This window comes from Schistocerca cancellata, chromosome 3 (genome assembly GCF_023864275.1).
Source record: "Schistocerca cancellata isolate TAMUIC-IGC-003103 chromosome 3, iqSchCanc2.1, whole genome shotgun sequence".
Taxonomy (NCBI): Eukaryota; Metazoa; Arthropoda; class Insecta; order Orthoptera; family Acrididae; genus Schistocerca; species Schistocerca cancellata.
Genome location: NC_064628.1, coordinates 531,367,952 through 531,388,824, shown reverse-complemented (window position 1 = coordinate 531,388,824; position 20,873 = coordinate 531,367,952). Strand labels below are relative to the sequence as shown.

The 20,873-nt window shown below is 40.0% G+C and overlaps 1 protein-coding gene across 1 annotated transcript in view; it reads right to left on the bottom strand.

Annotated features, from left to right (window-relative positions):
• The window catches only part of LOC126176413 (mucin-22-like), a 126,574-nt gene extending 107,100 nt beyond the window's left edge, over window positions 1–19,474 (bottom strand). Inside the window, exon 1 of the mRNA XM_049923570.1 lies at window positions 19,403–19,474. Coding sequence (XP_049779527.1) covers window positions 19,403–19,474 — 72 coding nt within the window. The remainder of the gene's footprint in view (window positions 1–19,402) is intronic.
• Window positions 19,475–20,873: the final 1,399 nt, after the last annotated feature.

The following is a 20,873-nucleotide window of genomic DNA, read 5'->3' as shown; positions in this document are numbered from 1 at the left end:
ATGCAACACATGTACTGGGGATTGAGAAAATCATCGTAATAACGCAACTACTGCAAAAACGTGGCCCCAAAACATTGCACCAGGATAGACGGACAGCAGTTGCATGTGTCCTCCTGTGTGGTCACAGACTAACCAACTTACAACCAGTCTTACCACCCCTGCCACCCCTCATCCCTCTCGCTCCTCACTGTAGGCAGGGGTACAAGCCTATTCTATCCTGTCGCTGATGGTGCACAAGGAGATCCAACGGGTGAGGCAGTGTTGTAATGTATCTGGTCTGTGGAAATCAGTCACAGATAGATAAAAGACATCACAGCAGGATGCTTCCTGCACGCCATTAAAAAAATTCTTATTAAGGACTGGACCTCCCTTCGAACAGAAACGAAATTTCAGAGAACTATCCAGAACAGTTTTTCAAGCATCTGCTGCTTGGGAAACAGGCAGCTGCTACTGCTTTTGCATGCAGCCGTGCAACCAGCCCCTGCTGGCAGGCGCGGTCGGCCGTAGCTGGAGGCCCAGATGGTTGAGGTGGTCAGCGCTATCGATGCCAACGTACACAGTACGCCACGACGCCTGTGGGCCATAGAACAAAGCTTGATAAATGAGGGATACTCTGACCGCGAGTTGCTTGTTTAAAACTGCAGCTGTGACAGCATCTAAGACACGTCCCCACATCGCCAGCAGCCATCCCCACAAGCGCACGCCGTTCTGAGAGGGAAAACACTTCAATGTAACAATTATGTTTAATTACAACGCACCTCTTATAAGCGAGCATCTATTGAAAAACAGCACAATCGCAACGACAACAAAAAACAGTATTGTATCAGTGACAATAGGTGCAGTCCATTTTGTTTTAGACCTATGAGTGAAATAAGTATAGTTTGAGAGCATTCATCATGTTCAAATTACGTATTGCTGTGCACGAGGGCATTACATTCTTTTCAGATGATGGAATTATCAATATAGAACGACATCTAAAAGGCCATTCTTTTACGTCTGACTGTAGGATTAAGTTCAAATCTCTCTCTCCCTCCCCCCTTGCCCACTCCCCCTTCTGTAATTTTGTGACATTCAGAAAAGTAAAAGAAAAAATTACAACAATGCCTCTGGTTACAGACGACCAAACTGCAGAGGACGGAGCTCGATAGTGTTACATCTGACAGATGTATTAACTTAACCTCACATCCCCTACCGATGTACACTCTGCATAAAAACGTAAAAACTTCCACTATTTCGCTGCGAAAACTACCGGCAACTGCAGAATGCCCTTATCATTTCAAATCTTTCATCAGAGTAAATAAAAAGCGAGAATTTAAGCTCCGAAATCAAAATATTTCTTAAGTGAGTTCTTTCGGTTTGGAGGACAAAATTACATGGCTTGAGAGAATTCCTGCTATTCGAATCAGCGTCTGTAAATCAATTGTTATGTATGAGTGTATTACAAATATTTCAGACACGTGAAATAATATTACAGAATACAGCCTTTCATACCATTTGCTCACATGTCGGAAGAAACACCAGCATTTTAAGTACGGCAACAACACGCTATAATTCAAGAAAACATTATTGTTTTTTCCACTATGGCAGGTCCCGTGTTTCCAATGAAAAGCTATATCATACTGGCATTTATGAAAAGTTAAAAACAAATTGTGAGAGCATGCCTTGTAATAGAACCTCCTAACGGCACCCAGTAGAGAACCCTATGAGTCCACCGATACAGCGAAAACGAGTACCGTATGTGTGCTGACATCTGACAATTTTTCTGCCTAACTCGTCTCTAGCAACCCGTGAGTAAAATCTCTGTCACCCAGCAGACCATCATTCGCAATAGCACCGGATTCTTGTGTTGTAGTTTCGAAAGCAATTTGGTCATCACAGAGCAGCCTGTTTCACACAATCTAGTAGTAATAGTAGCAGTAGCTTTATTCATCCATAGATCTCTTTTCACAAGGATATAAGACATATCAGAGTATTTACAAGTTAAGACCAATTTAAAATAAGCTAATTCATACACACCAACATTTACAGACTTCTAGTTAAACCCAATCATTAGATTTACTCCTGGTACACATTACTTTTTTTACAAATTACTTATTGAATAATGTGATGCCACACTGTTCACTCATATCTCACCATCAGTCACTGCACACACTATACACTCATTTTTTCATAACACTTCACTCACTACACACACAAACACACACACACTGATGATCTCTACCCCATTTTCTGTACCACTACTTCCCATTTGCTATCCTGAAAAACTGAGTCACCGTCCCTCTATAAAGAGTGAGATGTTGAGCTCAGAAAGAGGAAGAGGTGTTAGTATAGTGCAATGCATTGCTTCGGGCTAAGTTTCTCTAGAAAAGGAAAAAGAAGGAAAAGAAACATAGTGTGAAGATGTTATATGGAATGTTGGATGTTTTATAATCATTATTATTATTATTATTTATTTGTATAACCTTTTTTTTACCAAACCCCTACTCTGTTTTATCTAAGTAAATCCTCAATGAATAAAATGAATTGAATAACAGGTACTTTTAGCTGCCTTTTTAAATAAATGTATTTTTGCAATTTCTTTTATTTCTTTTGGTAATTTACTGTACAGTTTTATTCCTTGCTAGAAAATACTGTTTTGAGTTTTATGTTTATTTCTTCTTGGCAAATGTAAGTTAAAATCCTCAGTGTTTTGAACAGATCTTTACAGTGAGCTCAACTACCATTTTTGGTTATGATTCTTATGGCTCTTTTCTGGAGTTTGAAAACTGTGTTCATATTTTGAGCATTTGTTTCCCAAAAAAGAATGCCGTAGCTAAGAACTGAGTGTACATATGAATAGTATGTAACTAAAAGACACTGCATGTTACACACTGATGATAAGATTCTAAGGGCATAACATGCTGACATTCTGTTTGAAAGTACCTTTGTGTGTTCACACCACTTCAACTGGGAATCAATATTCATTTCCAGAAATGTAGCATTTGTTACAGTCTGTAGAGGTGCCATTTTCCCTCTTCGAACTGAAATTCATGGCATTAGTTCTCTTTATGTTCAATGACGTTTTGTTGCTTATTGACCAATCATAAACTTCCTTGAGAGCTTCATTTGCTTTCTCTGCAAGAAGTTCTCTTGTTTTCTCAGTGACTATAATATTAGTGTCATCAGCAAAGAGAATTCTTTCACCATGAGAAACACTATTGGGAAAGTCATTGATGTATATCAGGAATAGTATTGGTCCTAATATGCTACCTTGCAGAACCCCTACATTGATGTATTTTGGTTCTGATAAATGTTTTACTAAATGCTCAGATCTATTTGAAGTATGTGTTATCTCCACTCCTTGGACCATATCTGCTAGGTATGATCGAAACCAGTCATTAGCTACCCCTCTTATTCCTAATGTTTTTAATTTAGTTCCAAAAATACCTAATGCTTCTAATTTAGATCCAAAAATATGCCTGTGACACCCTCATCTTTGTCAAGAGCATCAAGTACAATCTTTGAGAATTCTACTATGGCTGACTCAATATTTTTGCACTTCGGAAACCAAACTGTGATTCGCTTAAAAATTGTATTTATTCAGGTAATTCATTAATCTGTCTTTCATTATTGCTTCAGTTATTTTTGAGAATGGTGACAGCAGGGAAATGGGCCAGTAATTTTCTATGTCTTCTGCATTACCTTTCTTAAGCAAAGGTACAACTCTTGCCTGTTTTAACTGCTCTGGAAATGTCCCTGATGTGAAGGAGTCATTTATTGTATTTGTTAAAGGGCCTTGTATAATCTCTATGCATTGTTTCAGGACACACATTGGTACTTCATCTAAGACTACTGACTTTTTTGAACAGTTTTATTGACTTCATTTTCTGTGGTTGGAAGTAAATCATTGTATTTGGTGCAACATTATTTACAGGTGTTGTATTTGTTTTGGGGACGTTTTGCTGTAACTTCTCTGCAATACTTGAAAAATGCCCATTTACATAGTTTGCTAAGTGTTGTGGATCATTTATTCCCTTATCCCCTTCCCTTAGCAGTATGTTATTCTGGATTTTTTTGCCTCTCCCTGTTTCCTTTTTTATAACATGGCAGACTGCTTTGCTTTTATTCTCTGTATTATATATTATTTTGTCATTTAATGACTTTTTTGCAGTAATCAACGCCTTCCTATAGATCTTTTTGTATCTGTGATAGAAATTTAAGAATTCTAGATCACTGTGACTCTTTCTCATGGAAAGGACTTCTTAATACCTCCTGTTATCCATTTGTCTTTGCAAGTTGTTGATACAGACAAGTATACTTTTGGAAATTCTTTTTCAAAGTTCAGTTTAAATAATGTGGAGAATTTTGAGAATTTCATGTTCACATTGGTTTCCTTATACACTTCATCCCAACTTTGTTTTGCTAGTTCCTTTGAAAAAATTTAATTTTGATTTCTGATAGATGTCATTTGTAGGCTTGTAGATTAGGGAGTGATTCGATGCCTGATTTTACTGTTGCTATTTGACAGAGATGGTCTGATAGTCCGAGATCTTTTACAGCTACATCACATTTTCCCTGCCCATATTTGCTGCCAAATGGTCAATTACTGATGCAGTTTTTGTACTAACCTTTGTTGCACTATTGACCAATAGGAACATGCCAAAACTTTGAAGGATACTTATGAGGGTGCTGCTGGATTCATTTATGATATTAGTGTTGAAGGTAATGTCCTCACACAGAATTATGTTGAACTATGTATCTGAGACTTTATATAGAAATTTCGTTAATTTATTGAAAAAAGTGTCCACTCTACCACTGGGAGATCGATACACACATAAAATGATTAATTTCTTGGTGATATCAAGGCCTGTGAATTCTACAGCTGATACTTCAAAGTGTTTGTCTTCACTTGCTGTATTGAGGTCATGTCTTGATTTGAACTGTACTCCTTTTCTGATATAATTGCATGATCCTCCACTTCTTGAAGCAGTTCGGCAGTAAGAGTTTGCCCTTTCATACAATGATAACAATACATGTTGGATTTCTGTCTCTCCACATCAGTGCTCAGTAACACAAACTACTGTGCATTTCGAAGACTGGAGCTCAACTTCTAATAGTTGTATTCTATTGTTTATTTATTTCATTTTTTGAAGGAGGATTGTTAAGTCTGTGAAATGCCTCATGTTACTCTTTCGAATTGTTTGTTTTTATTTGTGACATCTGGTATCTTTGACATTTGGGGTGTTAAAATCTGTCTTGTGAATGATTGTTTCAGTGTTTTTTTAAAGTGCTGGAGATATTATTTAGGCAGCGGAACCTGTTGTCTGGATTTATCCGAAAAAAGACTTACTTTACCTACCAATGACAACAGGTATTTGACCATGTGTGGCCCAAGATCCACCCCGTATTCTTTCATGAACCAGATGTACCAATCTCCCCTTCCCAGTCCTGTTTAGGTGTAGGCCATGCCTGGTGAAACCCCATCTGTTGATAGGCCCAACGAGCACCAGAGAAACATGAGCAAAGTTGGCTGCCCTCAGAGCCGTCCCTAACAACACATTGATTTGCCTAACAGCTCCAACAAGGTGTGGCCGATCATGACGCTGGAACAGCTCAACAAAGTGTATGTTGGTGGCATGCATCAGGGAAGCTATCTTGTTCAGGTCACCACCTATGTCACATGCCACATCCCTGTCCAAACTGTTTCCCATCCCACCCACTTTTTTGTAAAGTCCTTACATAAAGACCCTAAGTCCTCGATCACATACTTAGCTCTGCATTTGGCTTGAAGATACTGGTGGCCTGATATGCTGCCCCTAAACTTTCCTGTAACTGATGGCCTACACCTCGCCCATGGCTACTGTCTAGCAGCATCACTTTTTTCTTCCTAATACTTTGTACACTCCTAGGCTTCTTGGCCTCGGTTGAAGTGTGCTGCACATTTTCTGATTAGATTAGATTAGATTATATTGGTACTTGTTCCATAGTTCATGAATACGACACTTCGTAATGATGTGGAACATGTCAGGTTAATAAAAGGTGTCTATACAAGATATTACATTAGACAAAATATTACATGACACTCAATATTTTTTTGTGGAGGTTGGGAAATTACCCACTTACTATATCCAAAAATTCATCTAATGTGTAGAAGGAGTTGCCATTAAGAAATTCTTTTAATTTCCTTTTAAATGCTATATGGCTATCTGTCAGACTTTTGATGCTATTAGGTAAGTGACCAAAGACTTTTGTGGCAGCATAATTTACCCCCTTCTGAGCCAAAGTTAGATTTAACCTTGAGTAGTGTTGTAGCCATGTACACTGCTATTACTTTTGAACTCGTTCAGACTGTTAATAACAAATTTCATAAGTGAGTATATATACTGTGAGGCTACAGTGAAGATTTCTAGCTCTTGAAATAAGTGTTTGCAGGATGATCTTGGATGAGCTCCAGCAATTATTCTGATTACACGCTTTTGTGCAATGAACACTCTTTTAATCAATGATGAGTTACCCTAGAATATGATGCCATACGAAAGCAGAGAATGAAAATAGGCGTGGTAAACTAATTTACTCAGATGTATATCGCCAAAATTTGCAATGACCCTAATAGCATAAGTAGCTGAACTCAAACGTTTCAGCAGATCCTCAGTGTGCTTTTTCCAGTTGAACCCCTCATCAATGAATACACCTAGAAATTTTGAATATTCTACCTTAGCTACCGATTTCTGAACGAAGTCTATATTTATTAATGGGGTCATTCCATTTACTGTGTGGAACTGTATATACTCTGTTTTGTCAAAGTTTAATGAGAGGCCATTTGCAGAGAACCACTTAATGATTTTCTGCTTCTCGTTGTACCTGAGGCTCTTCTCCACTTAACTCTGGCAGTGGTAGATACCTGTTTTTGGTGTTGATGATGAAACTGTCAGATCGCGTTCTCTTTCTTCCTATCCTCCTAACAGCTGCCAGTTCCCAACCACCCTCCTCACCCCGACCTCCCTTGATCCTTCTCAGTTCCTTCCTTACTTCCAGATTTTCCTTCCCTGTTCACCAGTCAAAATGTTCCTACTGCATACACTGGAGTTCCAGGAGAGATCCTCTTCTGTTCTCCCAACATTCTCCCCACTGCATTCCCCCCAGAGAAAATATTTCCTTCGAGATTGGCAACAAATCCCTCTAATCACTACCCTAGAACAGCTCCCACATTTCTCACTCATGATCAGTTTCGAAAGAACAGTTATGTTTTTATTAGGTTTTAAATTTGTCAAGGACTAGTTACATGTCAGGAAAAACACTCTCGTTCCTAGGTTCCACAACGAGCTATAATTCAAATGATGGCTACGTTACAGTTACAGATTATAAAGTTCGAAGTAACACAGGACTTGTGGTAATACGTATTTTTAAATACACAATCGTTATGATAATAATAAAAGCAGTCATGATTCCACGAGAATAGACGTATTCTATTTCTATTACTTTTATAAGCGAAATCGATGTACACTGATGCTCATAAATTAAGGTTAACTGCAGAATGTGGTGCCACACAACGTGGCACCACACAAAACAGGCGCTAATAGCATAGACACACACATAGGGAACACACACGACACAGATCTGTAAGTCCACAGTATTGGTGACAAGGTGAGAAAACTGTCCCGAAATACATGTGCTACAAAACGCCATTGTTTCCTGAGTATGTACCTCGACATCAATATGGGATATGATCACCATGCACACGTACACAGGCCACACAGCGGGTTGGCATATTCTGGATCAAGTGGTTGAGCAGCTGCTGGGGTATAGCCTCCCATTCTTGCACCAGTCCCTGTCGGAGCTCCTGAAGTGTCCTAGGGGTTTGAAGACGTGCAGCGATACGTCGACCGAGACCATCCCAGATGTGCTCGGTGGGGTTTAGATCTGGAGAACAGTCAGGCCACTCCATTCGCCAGATACTTTCTGTTTCAAGGTACTCCTCCACGATGGCAGCTCGGTGGGGCCGTGCGTTATCATCCATCAGGAGGAAGGTGGAACTCACTGCATCCCTGAAAAGGCGGACATACTGGTGCAAAATGACGTCCCGATACGTCTGACCTGTTACAGTTCCTCTATCAAAGACATGCAGGAGTGTTCGTGCACCAATCATAATCCTACCCCACACCATCGAACCACGACCTCCATACAGGTCCCTTTCAAAGACATTAAGGGGCTGGTGTCTGGTTCCTGGTTTACGCCAGATGAAAACCCGGCGAGAGTCACTGTTCAGACTATACCTGGACTCGTCCGTGAACATAACTTGGGACCACTGTTCCAATGAGCATATACTGTGTTCTTGATACCAGGCTTTACAGGCTCTCCTGTGACCAGGGATCAGTGGAATGCACCTTGCAGGTCTCCGGGTGAATAAACCATGACTGCTCAGTCGTCTGTAGGTGTGTGTATGGAGACAACTATTCCAGTGGCTGCGATAAGGTCCCGAGCAAGGCTACCTGCAGTACTCCGTGGCCATCTGCGGGAACTGATGGTGAGATATTGGTCTTCTTGTAGTATTGTACACTGTGGACGTCCCGTACTGTAGCTCCTGGACACGTTTCCTGTCTGCTGCAGTCATTGCCATAATCTTGAGATCACACTTTGTGGCACAGAGAGGGCCTGTGCTACGACCTGCTGTGTTTGACTAGCATCAAGTCGCCCTTGTATTCTACCCCTCATAACCTCATCAATTTGTGTTCTTTGAGCCATTTTCAACATACAGTCACCATTAGCACGTCTGAAAACGTCTGCACACTTACTCGCTGTACCGTACTCTGACATACACCAATATACCTCTGCGTATGTGGATTGCTGCCAGCGCCAACGTGTGACGACCTCAGGTCAAATGCACCGCATGGTCATACCCCGTGGTGATTTAAACTCGCAAACCACCCACCAGAGCGTTTTTCACCATGTATCAGCATTATCCTTAATTTATGAGCATGAGTGAAGTTTGTGAGCGTTTCGCATGTTAAAATTACAAATTGTCATGCACGAGAGCTTTACATTCATTTCAGACATATGAAATACTGATACAGTTCAGCATCTACACAGACATTTATAACATTCAAAAGCACTTGTCATCGTTATTTTGTAACACCCAAAGTAGGTAAAAAACTATGAACTATCTGCACCGAAATTTTAACCAGTCGTACCACTCCTTGTAATAGAACCTCCTCTAACATCACCCTATAACATTTTACGACATCCGCCTATTCTAATATATCGAAAAACAAATACTGTCTATGTGTTGACATCGAGAATATTACATATAAATGTATTCGTCCATAGACACACCTGACCAGTGATCCAAGTCACTTGCGCAGACCTGTGTAAAGTTCTGTCATCTTTACACCATCGAGTGTCAGTCACAATAGAGGGTTTCTGTGTTGCTTTTTCATAAGCAGCTAGATACATTCTTTTTCAGTTGTAACACATCAATGAAGTGTTTGACCACTGGCTTGTACATCACCATGCATTTTGTTTTTCTACCTTGACTTCGAGGTCTGTGTCAGGTGCTAAGCCGAGATTAACACGTTTTGATCCATTGGCTCTCACAGAAAGCTGGACATCGCATGACGTAAGCCTTGCTGCTCCCACAACACACAGGATGGTGGAAATAAAAAAAAAAAAAACAGAAGTGATATTTCTTACTGACAAAAATGTGGAAGACATGGAAACATATGAAAACTGCAAGAGTTTGCAGCATCGGAACCTTTCCAAACAGCTGTCCGAGGGCAATAATATATTCATTTAATCTCATCTTCCACGATGACAGAGTAACAGATGTGCCGGTGTTCCGTTTCGAAGAGCATTGTTTCCTGATTTTGTAGTTAGGTACAGGATCACTGCTCCAGTGTTGCCTATCTCTGGAAGGGATGCATGGGATAGTAGAAAAAAAAAAGAATTACTGTTATCTTATTTGTGAAAAAAAAGTGTGGAGGGCACCGCAGTGTATGGAAAGAGGATGAGTCTGCAACACTGAGGAACATCACCGAACAACTGTCTGAAGGTGATGACCTCTACATTTAATCCCATTTTCCACAGTGACAAGTAGCAGATATCCATCATTCCATCAAGGCTCTCTCCATCTCAAGCAAGTGGTGTCAATCACTCATTATGTGGTAATCAACAGCGTACCAGTGGAAGAATTGGATGTAAAAGGCACCGTCGATATGGCACGATGTACTGTAAACACCGCAGTTGATAGCGCTATCAGTTTTAACAATTTTACCAGTTGTCCTGTAATTTCAACGCCAGCCAGTGACACATGAGAACGCTTACCAATTTCTGCATCATCGCTAAACCACTCCTCCACTACTTTGTGAGTACCATATACTAGACAGTGAATGCCGGTAGACGACAGTTCAGTTCATCCATTTGGTCACATAAACCAAAGTATGCCAGACAGCGCCCTATACTGGTGCAGGTGGTTATCTACATATTTCTAGGATATCAATTATAGTGCGAAATTTACGATTACGACTGGCCATTTTTCCCTATATGGATGAGAGTCACAGGGTATTCTTGCATTCGTAAGTTAAAGCCGGAGATTGAAAGATCTCTTCGTGTTGTCCTTGACCAACCCCCCCCCCCCCCCCTCCCCTGCAACACGGTTGCCGATTTAATCTACAACTAACCAGAAGCAGAAGGGTACTATAACCATTACATTCCACATCTCCTGAAGAAACAGAGCGAGCTGAGTGCATATCTGCTGTTCAACGAAGACTGTTCTGCCCCAGTCTTACTCACGGCAGCCATCCAAGTACAAAATATATCTTCAGATGCGTGCATGTCAAGGAGGTTAGCACCTCTTATCAGTGTACAGTACACATGAGAACGTTGTGGTGATATAAGAGACGGCCAAGAAGAAATGCGTGGTTTATGCAAGACCGGACTCTAGGCGAATGGAGTTTGAAACATTTTATGTAAACCAACTATGCTATCAATTCTGGAGTGTTATTTCAATGTTTGTAGTCGTTACCTTGAAGGTACCGGAGAGAGAGTAATGATCGTAAAACATAAACATGTACTCTCCTAAGGCTAACGTATCTGCAAATGAAAACGATATATTGTTAACGCCATTGGTTTCCAAAGTATCTGTTGTGCAGAATGCAATGCTGGTAACTCTCTAATGCAGGACATATGTATCCATCATCTGCTATACAACTACCTTGCATGTTTCCTACCCCAGTCACTGCGGTGACAAACTTTAAGATGATAAAACTTCTTCCTTCTACACTATTCTGATGTCCTAGGTGACCTAACTGTTCCTCGCTATGAAGGTACTGTCGGTTTATATCTGCTGCTCGAACTGCTTATAAACCAACTAGAATGAAGTCAGGAACAACTGTTTTGTCTCTTAGGAAAGTGACGGATTTTATACGTCTTTTTAAGTCGGAAATGTATGTACCTCAATAACATTTCCCACGTCAGTAGTGCTTATTATTGTTAGTGGTAGTAGTAGTAGTAGTAGTAGTAGTGGTTTCTACGGACATGGCTATGCCTCATTGGGAAATAGAATGAGGAAAAACGACATGAATATTTTCGATAGCTGATGCATTGAATTACCACCCACACCGTGATGCACGAAAGTGCACATGAAGAAACAGTGATTTCTTAAGAGGAAGTAAGCACCACGAACAGTAGCCAAAGGAGATGAAAAGTCTTATTGCTCCTTACAGCAGCGTACCCACAGCCCTGGTAGCATTCCTCTCGCACACAGGAGTCATGATCTGATGTTAGATAGTTTTGCTTGCATGTAGGATAATTTAACAATTTCGTCCTTACGCCACGTCTCTAGAGTACACCCTCCTCACAATATTATTATTATACATGTGGTATCCACGTTCCTACAGAATTTCAGTTAATTTACGTAATTTTGCAGATTTTCGCGATTTTACGTATTTCGTCTTATTTCCCTCAATTTTACGTATTTCCCATCAGTTTTTCGTAATTATTTTTACCGATTTTATGTCATTTTTCGTATTTTGTCGATAGTTTCCCGTATGTCTATCGTCATATCACTAGCATGTCATGCTAATAAAAAATCCTAAGAATTCCCCTCTTGGCAATGATCTACAAGCAAATATTTTGGATAGGACGATTATGAAAATTATAATAACACTCGCTTCTTACCTAGATGAGACTCAACGAGTGGTGCAGACTGGGAAACAATTCCGTGTACGACACATCAGAGAGCTTGTCTGCGGACTCATGTAGTGATGCACTTCATGGAAACTCAGTGTCTAGAAACATTTCTACAGATTTGCTGCTGCTCTGATATTTTTCCCATAATATATGCTCTTAAGGCTTACCAAATGGGCTTAGTTACTTTTGTTTACACTGTCAAGGATTTCTTTTGGTGAGAGGACTGGAACGGGGTGCACTCAGCATCATGTGGCCAAATGAGGAGCTACTTGACGAAGAAATAGCGAGACGAGGCCACGAAAACTGATAACGGCTGGAAGAGCGTTGCTGATCTCACGCCCCTCAATATCGCTTCCAATGGAGTCGCTGGGAGAGGCTGACATGGCGGTCGGTCGGTTACGATTCACCCGCCAGGGTCTGTGGGTGGAGTTTGCATTAGGTTACAGATTAACGATCAGGGAAAAGAAATGAACAAATAGGAAAACTAATTAAGAACTGAGGATACGAAATAAAAAACTTTAAATTGCAGTTGATTCAAAGAAAATGACTTTCTTGCATGCTGCACATCGAAATTTTTATTTTTATTTATGCATATGATTGTGTGGGTGTGGGTGTGTGAGGGAAGGCATATAGGACAAACCAGCAGAACATTTGACCCCCCAGTACAAAGAAGATATCAGAGCATGGAAATACGGAATGAGCCACTGAACTTTTGCAGAATATTTGAGAGAAAATAACCACAAACCTACTACAAGAGAAAATGATATGAAAATAATTAGAATAAACAATGAAAGACATCTCCTAAAATTACAGGAAAATTATCATCTATACAAAACAAAGGCTGAAAAGAAACAACTACTAAATGAACAAATAAATATGACTAACAACCCACTGTTTACAATGATTGAATATACAGGGTGATTCAAAAAGAATACCACAACTTTAGGAATTTAAAACTCTGCAACGACAAAAGGCAGAGCTAAGCACTATCTGTCGGCGAATTAAGGGAGCTATAAAGTTTCATTTAGTTGTACATTTGTTCGCTTGAGGCGCTGTTGACTAGGCGTCAGCGTCAGTTGATGCTAAGATGGCGACCGCTCAACAGAAAGCTTTTTGTGTTATTGAGTACGGCAGAAGTGAATCGACGACAGTTGTTCAGTGTGCATTTCGAACGAAGTATGGTGTTAAACCTCCTGATAGGTGGTGTATTAAACGTTGGTATAAACAGTTTACAGAGAATGGGTGTTTGTGCAAAGGGAAAAGTTCTGGACGGCCGAGAACGAGTGATGAGCACTTCATCACTGGCCTCCAAGAAGCCCTGATCTTACCCCCTGCGATTTTTTCTTATGGGGGTATGTTAAGGATATGGTGTTTCGGCCACCTCTCCCAGCCACCATTGATGATTTGAAACGAGAAATAACAGCAGCTATCCAAACTGTTACGCCTGATATGCTACAGAGAGTGTGGAACGAGTTGGAGTATCGGGTTGATATTGCTCGAGTGTCTGGAGGGGGCCATATTGAACATCTTTGAACTTGTTTTTGAGTGAAAAAAAACCTTTTTAAACACTCTTTGTAATGATGTATAACAGAAGGTTATATTATGTTTCTTTCATTAAATACACATTTTTAAAGTTGTGGTATTCTTTTTGAATCACCCTGTATAATAGACAGAAATCCCAACAAATGATTACACATCTGATTCCTCTCATAAGTATATACAGGGAAATATAATAATAATAATAATTATTATTATTTTTAAGAATAAATAAATGAATAAAAATAGTAATAACAATAAAATAAATAATTTTTATTTTATTAAAAAAAAGAAATCTCTCTCCCCTCTCTAATTGACACACATACACACACACACACACACACACACACACACACACATTCACAAAACAGTTGAATGCAGAAAACTGAGAATGTTGGTAACACTTAGAAAAACAAGTGAAACTCTGTATCAAAAAGATCGCAATTACGGTGATGTGTAACATAAACAGTGAACTGAAAGTGAAATGTAAGATGTCCACCGGGTTGCCAGATGAGAAAAAGCCGTTTGCTTCGATGCAATGAACTAGAAGTTACCTGTAAATACCTTTTCATGTCATAAAAAAAGTTAAAGAACTGTTTTTAAATGTATAACCTAGATGTGAAACCATAACCTATGTGTAAAAATGGATAAATCATTTAATATTTCATGACGCTCACTGAAGATGCCTTGTAAAAAAGGCGAAACGCATCTGGGTGCATAAATAAAAATAAAAATTTCGATGTGCAGCATGCAAAAAGGCATTTTCTTTGAAAGAACTGCGATTTATATACAGCTGCTTCGAAAATGGACACTACAAGAAACGTGTTAAAAAAACTTTAAGGTTTGCCAATGACGTTCTAATTTTGTCAGAGAAGGTCTTGAAAGACCAGTTGAACGGAAAGTATTGTATATTCAATTGAGATTATAAAATGAACATCAATAAAGTAAAAGAATGTTAATGGAGTGTACCTGTAGTTGAATCAAATCAAGAGCAACGTAGGTAGTTACGTTAAGAAATGAAACGCTAAAATTAAGAGACAGTATTTTCTACTTGAGCAGCAAAATAACTGAAGAAGGTAGTAGTAACGAGGATATTAAATGCAGCATGGATTTAGCAAGAAAAGTATATCTGAAAAAGATAAATATGTTAACACCGAATTTAAAATTGAGTTTTTGTGAGACTTGTCTGATAGTATTCGTATGGAGTGTAGCCGTACGTGGAAGTGAGACATGGATAATAAACACTGAAGACTAGAATAGAAGACAAGCTTTTTAAATGTAATGCAGCAGCAGCACTTTGAAGATCAAATAGGTAGATCGCCTAACTGATAAAGAAGTACTGAAATGATAACGAAAGAAAAGAAATTTATGGCTCAAATTGAGTAGAAGAAAGGATCAGTTAATAGAACACATCCCGAGGCCTCAAGCAATAATTAATTTCGTAATGGAGGGACATATGGGAGTAAAAATTGTACAGGGAGACACAGGCTTTATTTTGTGCTAGGCTGAAGTACAGCGTCACCGGGGGATCTCGGTCTTACTGTCTTTGTGTGAAGGTAAAATTGTTCTATCGTGCAATGATGTCATTCCAAGGACGTCACTGGAGTGGACGCTGAAGGTGTGGCGGTGCGGCCTGAAGTCCGATATCACTCTCCGACGGTGGAAGTTCAACCGCTGGCTTGACCAAAGTAAGCAAATACAAAGGTGCATACACTGAAGAGTCAAAACATTATGGCCAACTGATTGATACCGCGTTTATCCAGCTTTGCTATGCAATACGACTGCGATTTTCCGTGGCATATATATAACAATTCCTAGGTAGGTTTCTGGAGGCATGTGGTACCAGATGCCTACGCTCAGGTCACACAATTTCCATAAATTACAGGTCGGCGGATACGAGTCGACAGATACGAGTTTCATCGGCTACAAATCACGAGAATTTTGTAGCCAAGACATCAACCTTAATTCACTATCATGCTGCTCAGACCATTGTAGCACAGTTCGGTCTTGTAAAATGTTATCTTGATGGAATTTGCAAGCACTGTCTGGGAACACATCAAGCATGAAGCTATGCAGGTTGTCCAAAATAACATTCAAGAATCCACATTTGTCATGGTGTCCCCATTTACCATCACTGGCCCCATAGAAACTCCCCATAGCAGATCACTGCCCCAACTGGCCTGTGTCAGTGGTGAGTAGCACATTTCGCTTTAATGAGAGAGCATCTGGACGCCGCCGTCGACCTGGCATAACAAGAAAAGTGATTCATTCGACCAGACCACACATTTACATTGATCCACAGTCCAATCTCGATGATCCCCTGCCCACTGCAGTTGGTTGGTTGATTTGGGGGAGGGGACAAACATAGAGGTCATCGGATTAGGAAAGGATGGAGAAGGAAGTCGGCAGTGCCGTTTAAAGGGTATCATCCTGCATTTGCCTGAAGCGATTTTGGGAAATCACAGAAAACCTAAATCAGGATGGTCGTTCGCAGGTTTGAACCATCGTCCTCCCAAGTGCGAGTCCAGTGTGTTAACCACTGCGCCACCTCGTTCAGTCCCACTGCAGTTATAATTAACAATGTCACACGGTCAACATGGGAATCCAAAGGACTCCCTGCTGCAAAGCCCCATGTTCAGCAATGTGCTCTGAATGATGAGGTCCAAAAGATTCTTTTGCGCCCAGCAGTATTGTACTCTGTTGCCTGATCTGCCACAAATCGCTGCCTGTCCAGCTTTACAGAGCGTGCAAGCTTCAGATGTCCACATTCTGTGACAACATATGGACGTGTACACCCTGTCACGTATTTTTTGTTTCACCATCCGTTAACCACTTTCCATTGATGTTCATGATAATAGCAAGCGAATAGCCAAGCACCTCACCGTTTCTGAGATGCTTGCTCACTGGTCTCAGACCATTAATACCTGGCCTCTGTCAAAGTCGCTTATGTCAGTGGATTTTCCCATTTTCGCCCCGTATCTCGTTAGAGTGATTTCTCATTCGACTCTGCTCCACGTATACACAATGATCAGAAACAGCCTGAAAAGCTTGTAAGGGTGTTACTGGGTGGGTTCTGCTGAGAAATAATTGTTAAGAAAAAATTCGATACGTTGCACCATTTCCGAGTTAATTAGCATTGAAATTAGCCAATCAGGTCCTTGCGCACGTAAATTCAAGCAGCCCGCCAGAGACGGTGTCGCCAGACATGTTCTTCGTTTAGTTTTCTAAAACCGAACAACAGCGCGATATAAAAATTGGACATGGTACGATGGTAAGGATCGAGCTCAAGCAAAGACTGAGCACCGTCGTGCGCTGTCATCTACGTTTTCAGAACAAATGACACTAATTGCACCTGGCGGGCCGCTTGAGGTTGCGTGCACAATGGCCTGATTTGCTAACTTAGATGCTAATTAACTCAAAAACGGCACAGTGTATCGCCTTTTTTCCTTTGCGATTATTTCTCAGCACAACCTACCTTGCAACACCCTTAAAAGCTTTACAGACTGTTTCTGACCAGTCTGAATGCTTTTCTTACCACCACCAAGTGGCATTCAGTCTCGCGGTGGGCAGTTATATTTATTTATTTATTTATTTATTTATGCATTTATTTTACCTGGCAAGATTAGGGCCTTCAGGCCCTCTCTTACACCTAACCAGGCATATTCAGATTCAACAAATTTCAGTTTCTACAGAACATTAAGGACATATAACATGTTATACAGTATTAATGTTACAGAAAAATTAGAGATTATAAAAGTACTACAATGATAATTATAACAATCAAAAAGTAATTATAATGATCAAGAATAATAATAATAGTAATGACTATGTATAGGAAAGTGAACATATTTTTTCTTTTATGAATGTCAGTCCTATTGCTAGTTGGGAATTTTCTCGTTATATTCTTGCAGCTTGTGAGTTATTCTCATCAAGCAGAGACATAAGACGATAGAATGGGGTGAAAGAGATATAGAAAAGGTAGATAAGTTAGAGGAGGAGAAATAGAATGGTAAAATTCGAAGCTATGATGGAGAGGAGAAAGAAAAAGATGAAAGGGGCACGACAATGGTGGCTATACCGTCCCTAATATGTAAGTCTTGAGTTCCCTCTTGAATGTTAAGTGGTTCTGGATAAGACGCAGATCACAGGGGAGCGCGTTCCATAGTCGTATGGCTGAGATGGAGAATGACACAGAGAAAGATTTTGTGTTATGTAAAGGTACAGCCAAGATGCTAGCTGTATCCGATCTGGTATTGCGGTTGTGGAATGATGATAGGTGTTTAATGTGAGAAGATAAGTATTGGGGGCACCAGTGGCTAAGAAATCGTTGAAGTAAGCACATCGTGTCGAGATCGCGTGCCTTATGTGGGTGTATCCAACCTAGCTGGGAGTATGAAGGACTGATATGATCATACAACCGTATATTGCATACGTATCTAACGCAAGCATTCATCACTAGCTCGAGGCATCTCGAATTTTCACTATTTGTGCCGTGTTGAACTACATCACAGTAGTAAAGATTAGGCAAGACTAGTGTTTGGACTAATTTTTGTTTAACATGGGTTGGAAATATTTTTCTAAATTTTTGAATTGCATGTAGGGAGGAGAGCGATTTCCGGCAAGCTGTGACTGTTTGTTCTTCCCAGTTTAGGTGTTCATCCAAGATTATTCCAAGGTCTTTTACTGTTTTTTGGTATGGTAGTTGGGTACCATTGAGGAGTATTTGAGGGACTGTTTCGCGAAAGTACCGACTGATTAACTTTGGATGAGATATAAGTATGACCTGGGATTTCTTGGGGTTTAGTTTCAGACCTAGGTTCTGTGCCCATCGAGAAACAGAGCAAAGATCTGCGTTCATACTCGCTACTGCGTCAGCAATGTTCTTGGGGCTTGCACTTATGTACAGTTGGATGTCGTCGGCATATAGATGGTAGTTGCAGGAGTGAATCACTGAAGAAATATCATTAATGTACAGTGAGAAGAGTAATGGACCAAGGACGGAGCCTTGGGGAACTCCAGAGCGCACGTTTTTCCATGATGACTTTTCCGACCCACAAATGACTTGTTGACTTCTGTTTTTGAGGTAGCTGTCGAACCAGTGTATAGCGCTGTTTGAGAAATTCAGCTGTTTCATTTTAATTAGTAATATATCAAAGTCAACTGTATCAAAAGCCTTGCTAAAGTCAAGCAGTGTTAGGATGGTAGCTTCACGTCTGTCCATAGCATGTTTAATGTCATCAGTTACTTTGATTAATGCAGTTGCTGTACTATGGTGCTTTCGACAGCCTGACTGATATTTGTTGTGGATGTTATGAGTTTTGAGGTAATCCGTCAGCTGTTCATGGACGATGTATTCTAGGGCTTTAGATATTGCAGGTAGTATGCTGATCGGCCTGTAATCACCTGGCGACTTAGGGTTGTCAGTCTTGGGTATAGGTTGAATTAAACTTTGCTTCCACTCAGTAGGATATGTACTACTGACAAGAGACAGGTTGAAGATGTCTGTTATATCGTTTTGGCTCAACATTGTAGAATGTAGCAATTATTCCGAGATGAGGAAATTAGCTTAGGATAAATAAATGTGGAGAGCTTCATTAAATCAATCTTCGAAGTGAGGACTACAATAACAGATATAAGTCAACTTTGTAATTCCCTCAGCAATGATAACTTACTTGTCTGCAATATACCATTATAGCACTCCTACATCAACATCAGCTACTGTTGCCAGATATTCAATCAGACCACTCTTATCTACTCTCTTGAAGACAGTGCACATTTTCACTTAATAGAAATCAGGAAGAATTTTTTTAAGTAACGAATCATTCGAATCGTTAGTCATTAAGAGATTATGATTTGAAATATTTACAGCCTTGTAACAGTCGAAATATATCGCAAATGACGCCAAACAAATATTATGACGAGTATGCTAGGCCTAAAAAGTTCATTCGCGCGAAACACAGCGAAAATGTGTTTGAAGTGCCATTAAATAAACGTTTTCAGTGTTCCAGCGGCAAACAAAGGTAGAGAAAAATATGTGCAAATGAAATCACAGACAAAGGTGCGCCTTCAAATATGACGTGAAAGACAGGAAAGAAATCTTTCAATATAAACATACACTCAAATATTCACGGACATACATTCGCGAAAATCTTACTTGAGGAACATAGTGCAAACGCTTGTAGTTACGGGAAACCAACTGCACCTATGTATCAAATCGCAATAAACATAAAAGCCGGATCTCCGTCAAATACAAACGATTGTGCAGTGGGGGACACCTACGATGTTCACAGGAATAAATTGACAACTGTGGTCCAAAACTTGAATGTAGTATTGGACATAAATATGAGCAAAACTATGGTCGTCATTGGTATACCATATAGACATGACTTTACAAGTGACTCATGTGTAAATATAGAAATGATTAAAGCCGGCAAACAGTTCGAGAAGATCTGCAAAATGTATCAGTTTTCACCTGTTGACTACCTGCTGAGAGACAGTTTCACATGAATTGCACCAAAACCGAAAGGGCAAGAGATTTCTCAGTTATAAAATTCTGGAAATGTGGCTAAAATGACTTTAGCTTGCCAACCACAAACAATAGGACAGCAACCACCACTGTCTCCAGAAGTACAACCATCAAAAATTACTGCAAATGTCCAGCTATCGGTAGTGGAACCACTACAATTATCAGTAGCAGAACCATCAGAATCACCTGCTACAGCAGAGTCATCACCAGTGGCGGCACGACTAGTATCAACTGATGCAAAACCATTATTATCATAAGCATCAGCCACAACAGAATCAGCAACATAATTATTCCAGGCAGCAGCAGAACCACCAGCAACAATAACAGTAGCAGAGCCACCTCTACAAATAACACCAGCATCAATATCTCCAGAATCAGAACCATTATCATCAGAAACACAAGCAACACGGGAACAAGCAACTGCAACAATAGAAGAAGCAACATCAATAATGGAAGAACCAATAGGATCCATTTGTCCTCTTAACAAGAGAAGAATTTCACTATCATACCAACTGAAGTATTTTTAATGGAAATTGGTATCAAGGAAATACTGAGCTAAGAAATCTGGTTCACTTCAAACGGTCTGTCACTCAATGTGAACAAGACTCGATTCATTCAACTTCAAACAACAAATAAAATACCGGAAAAT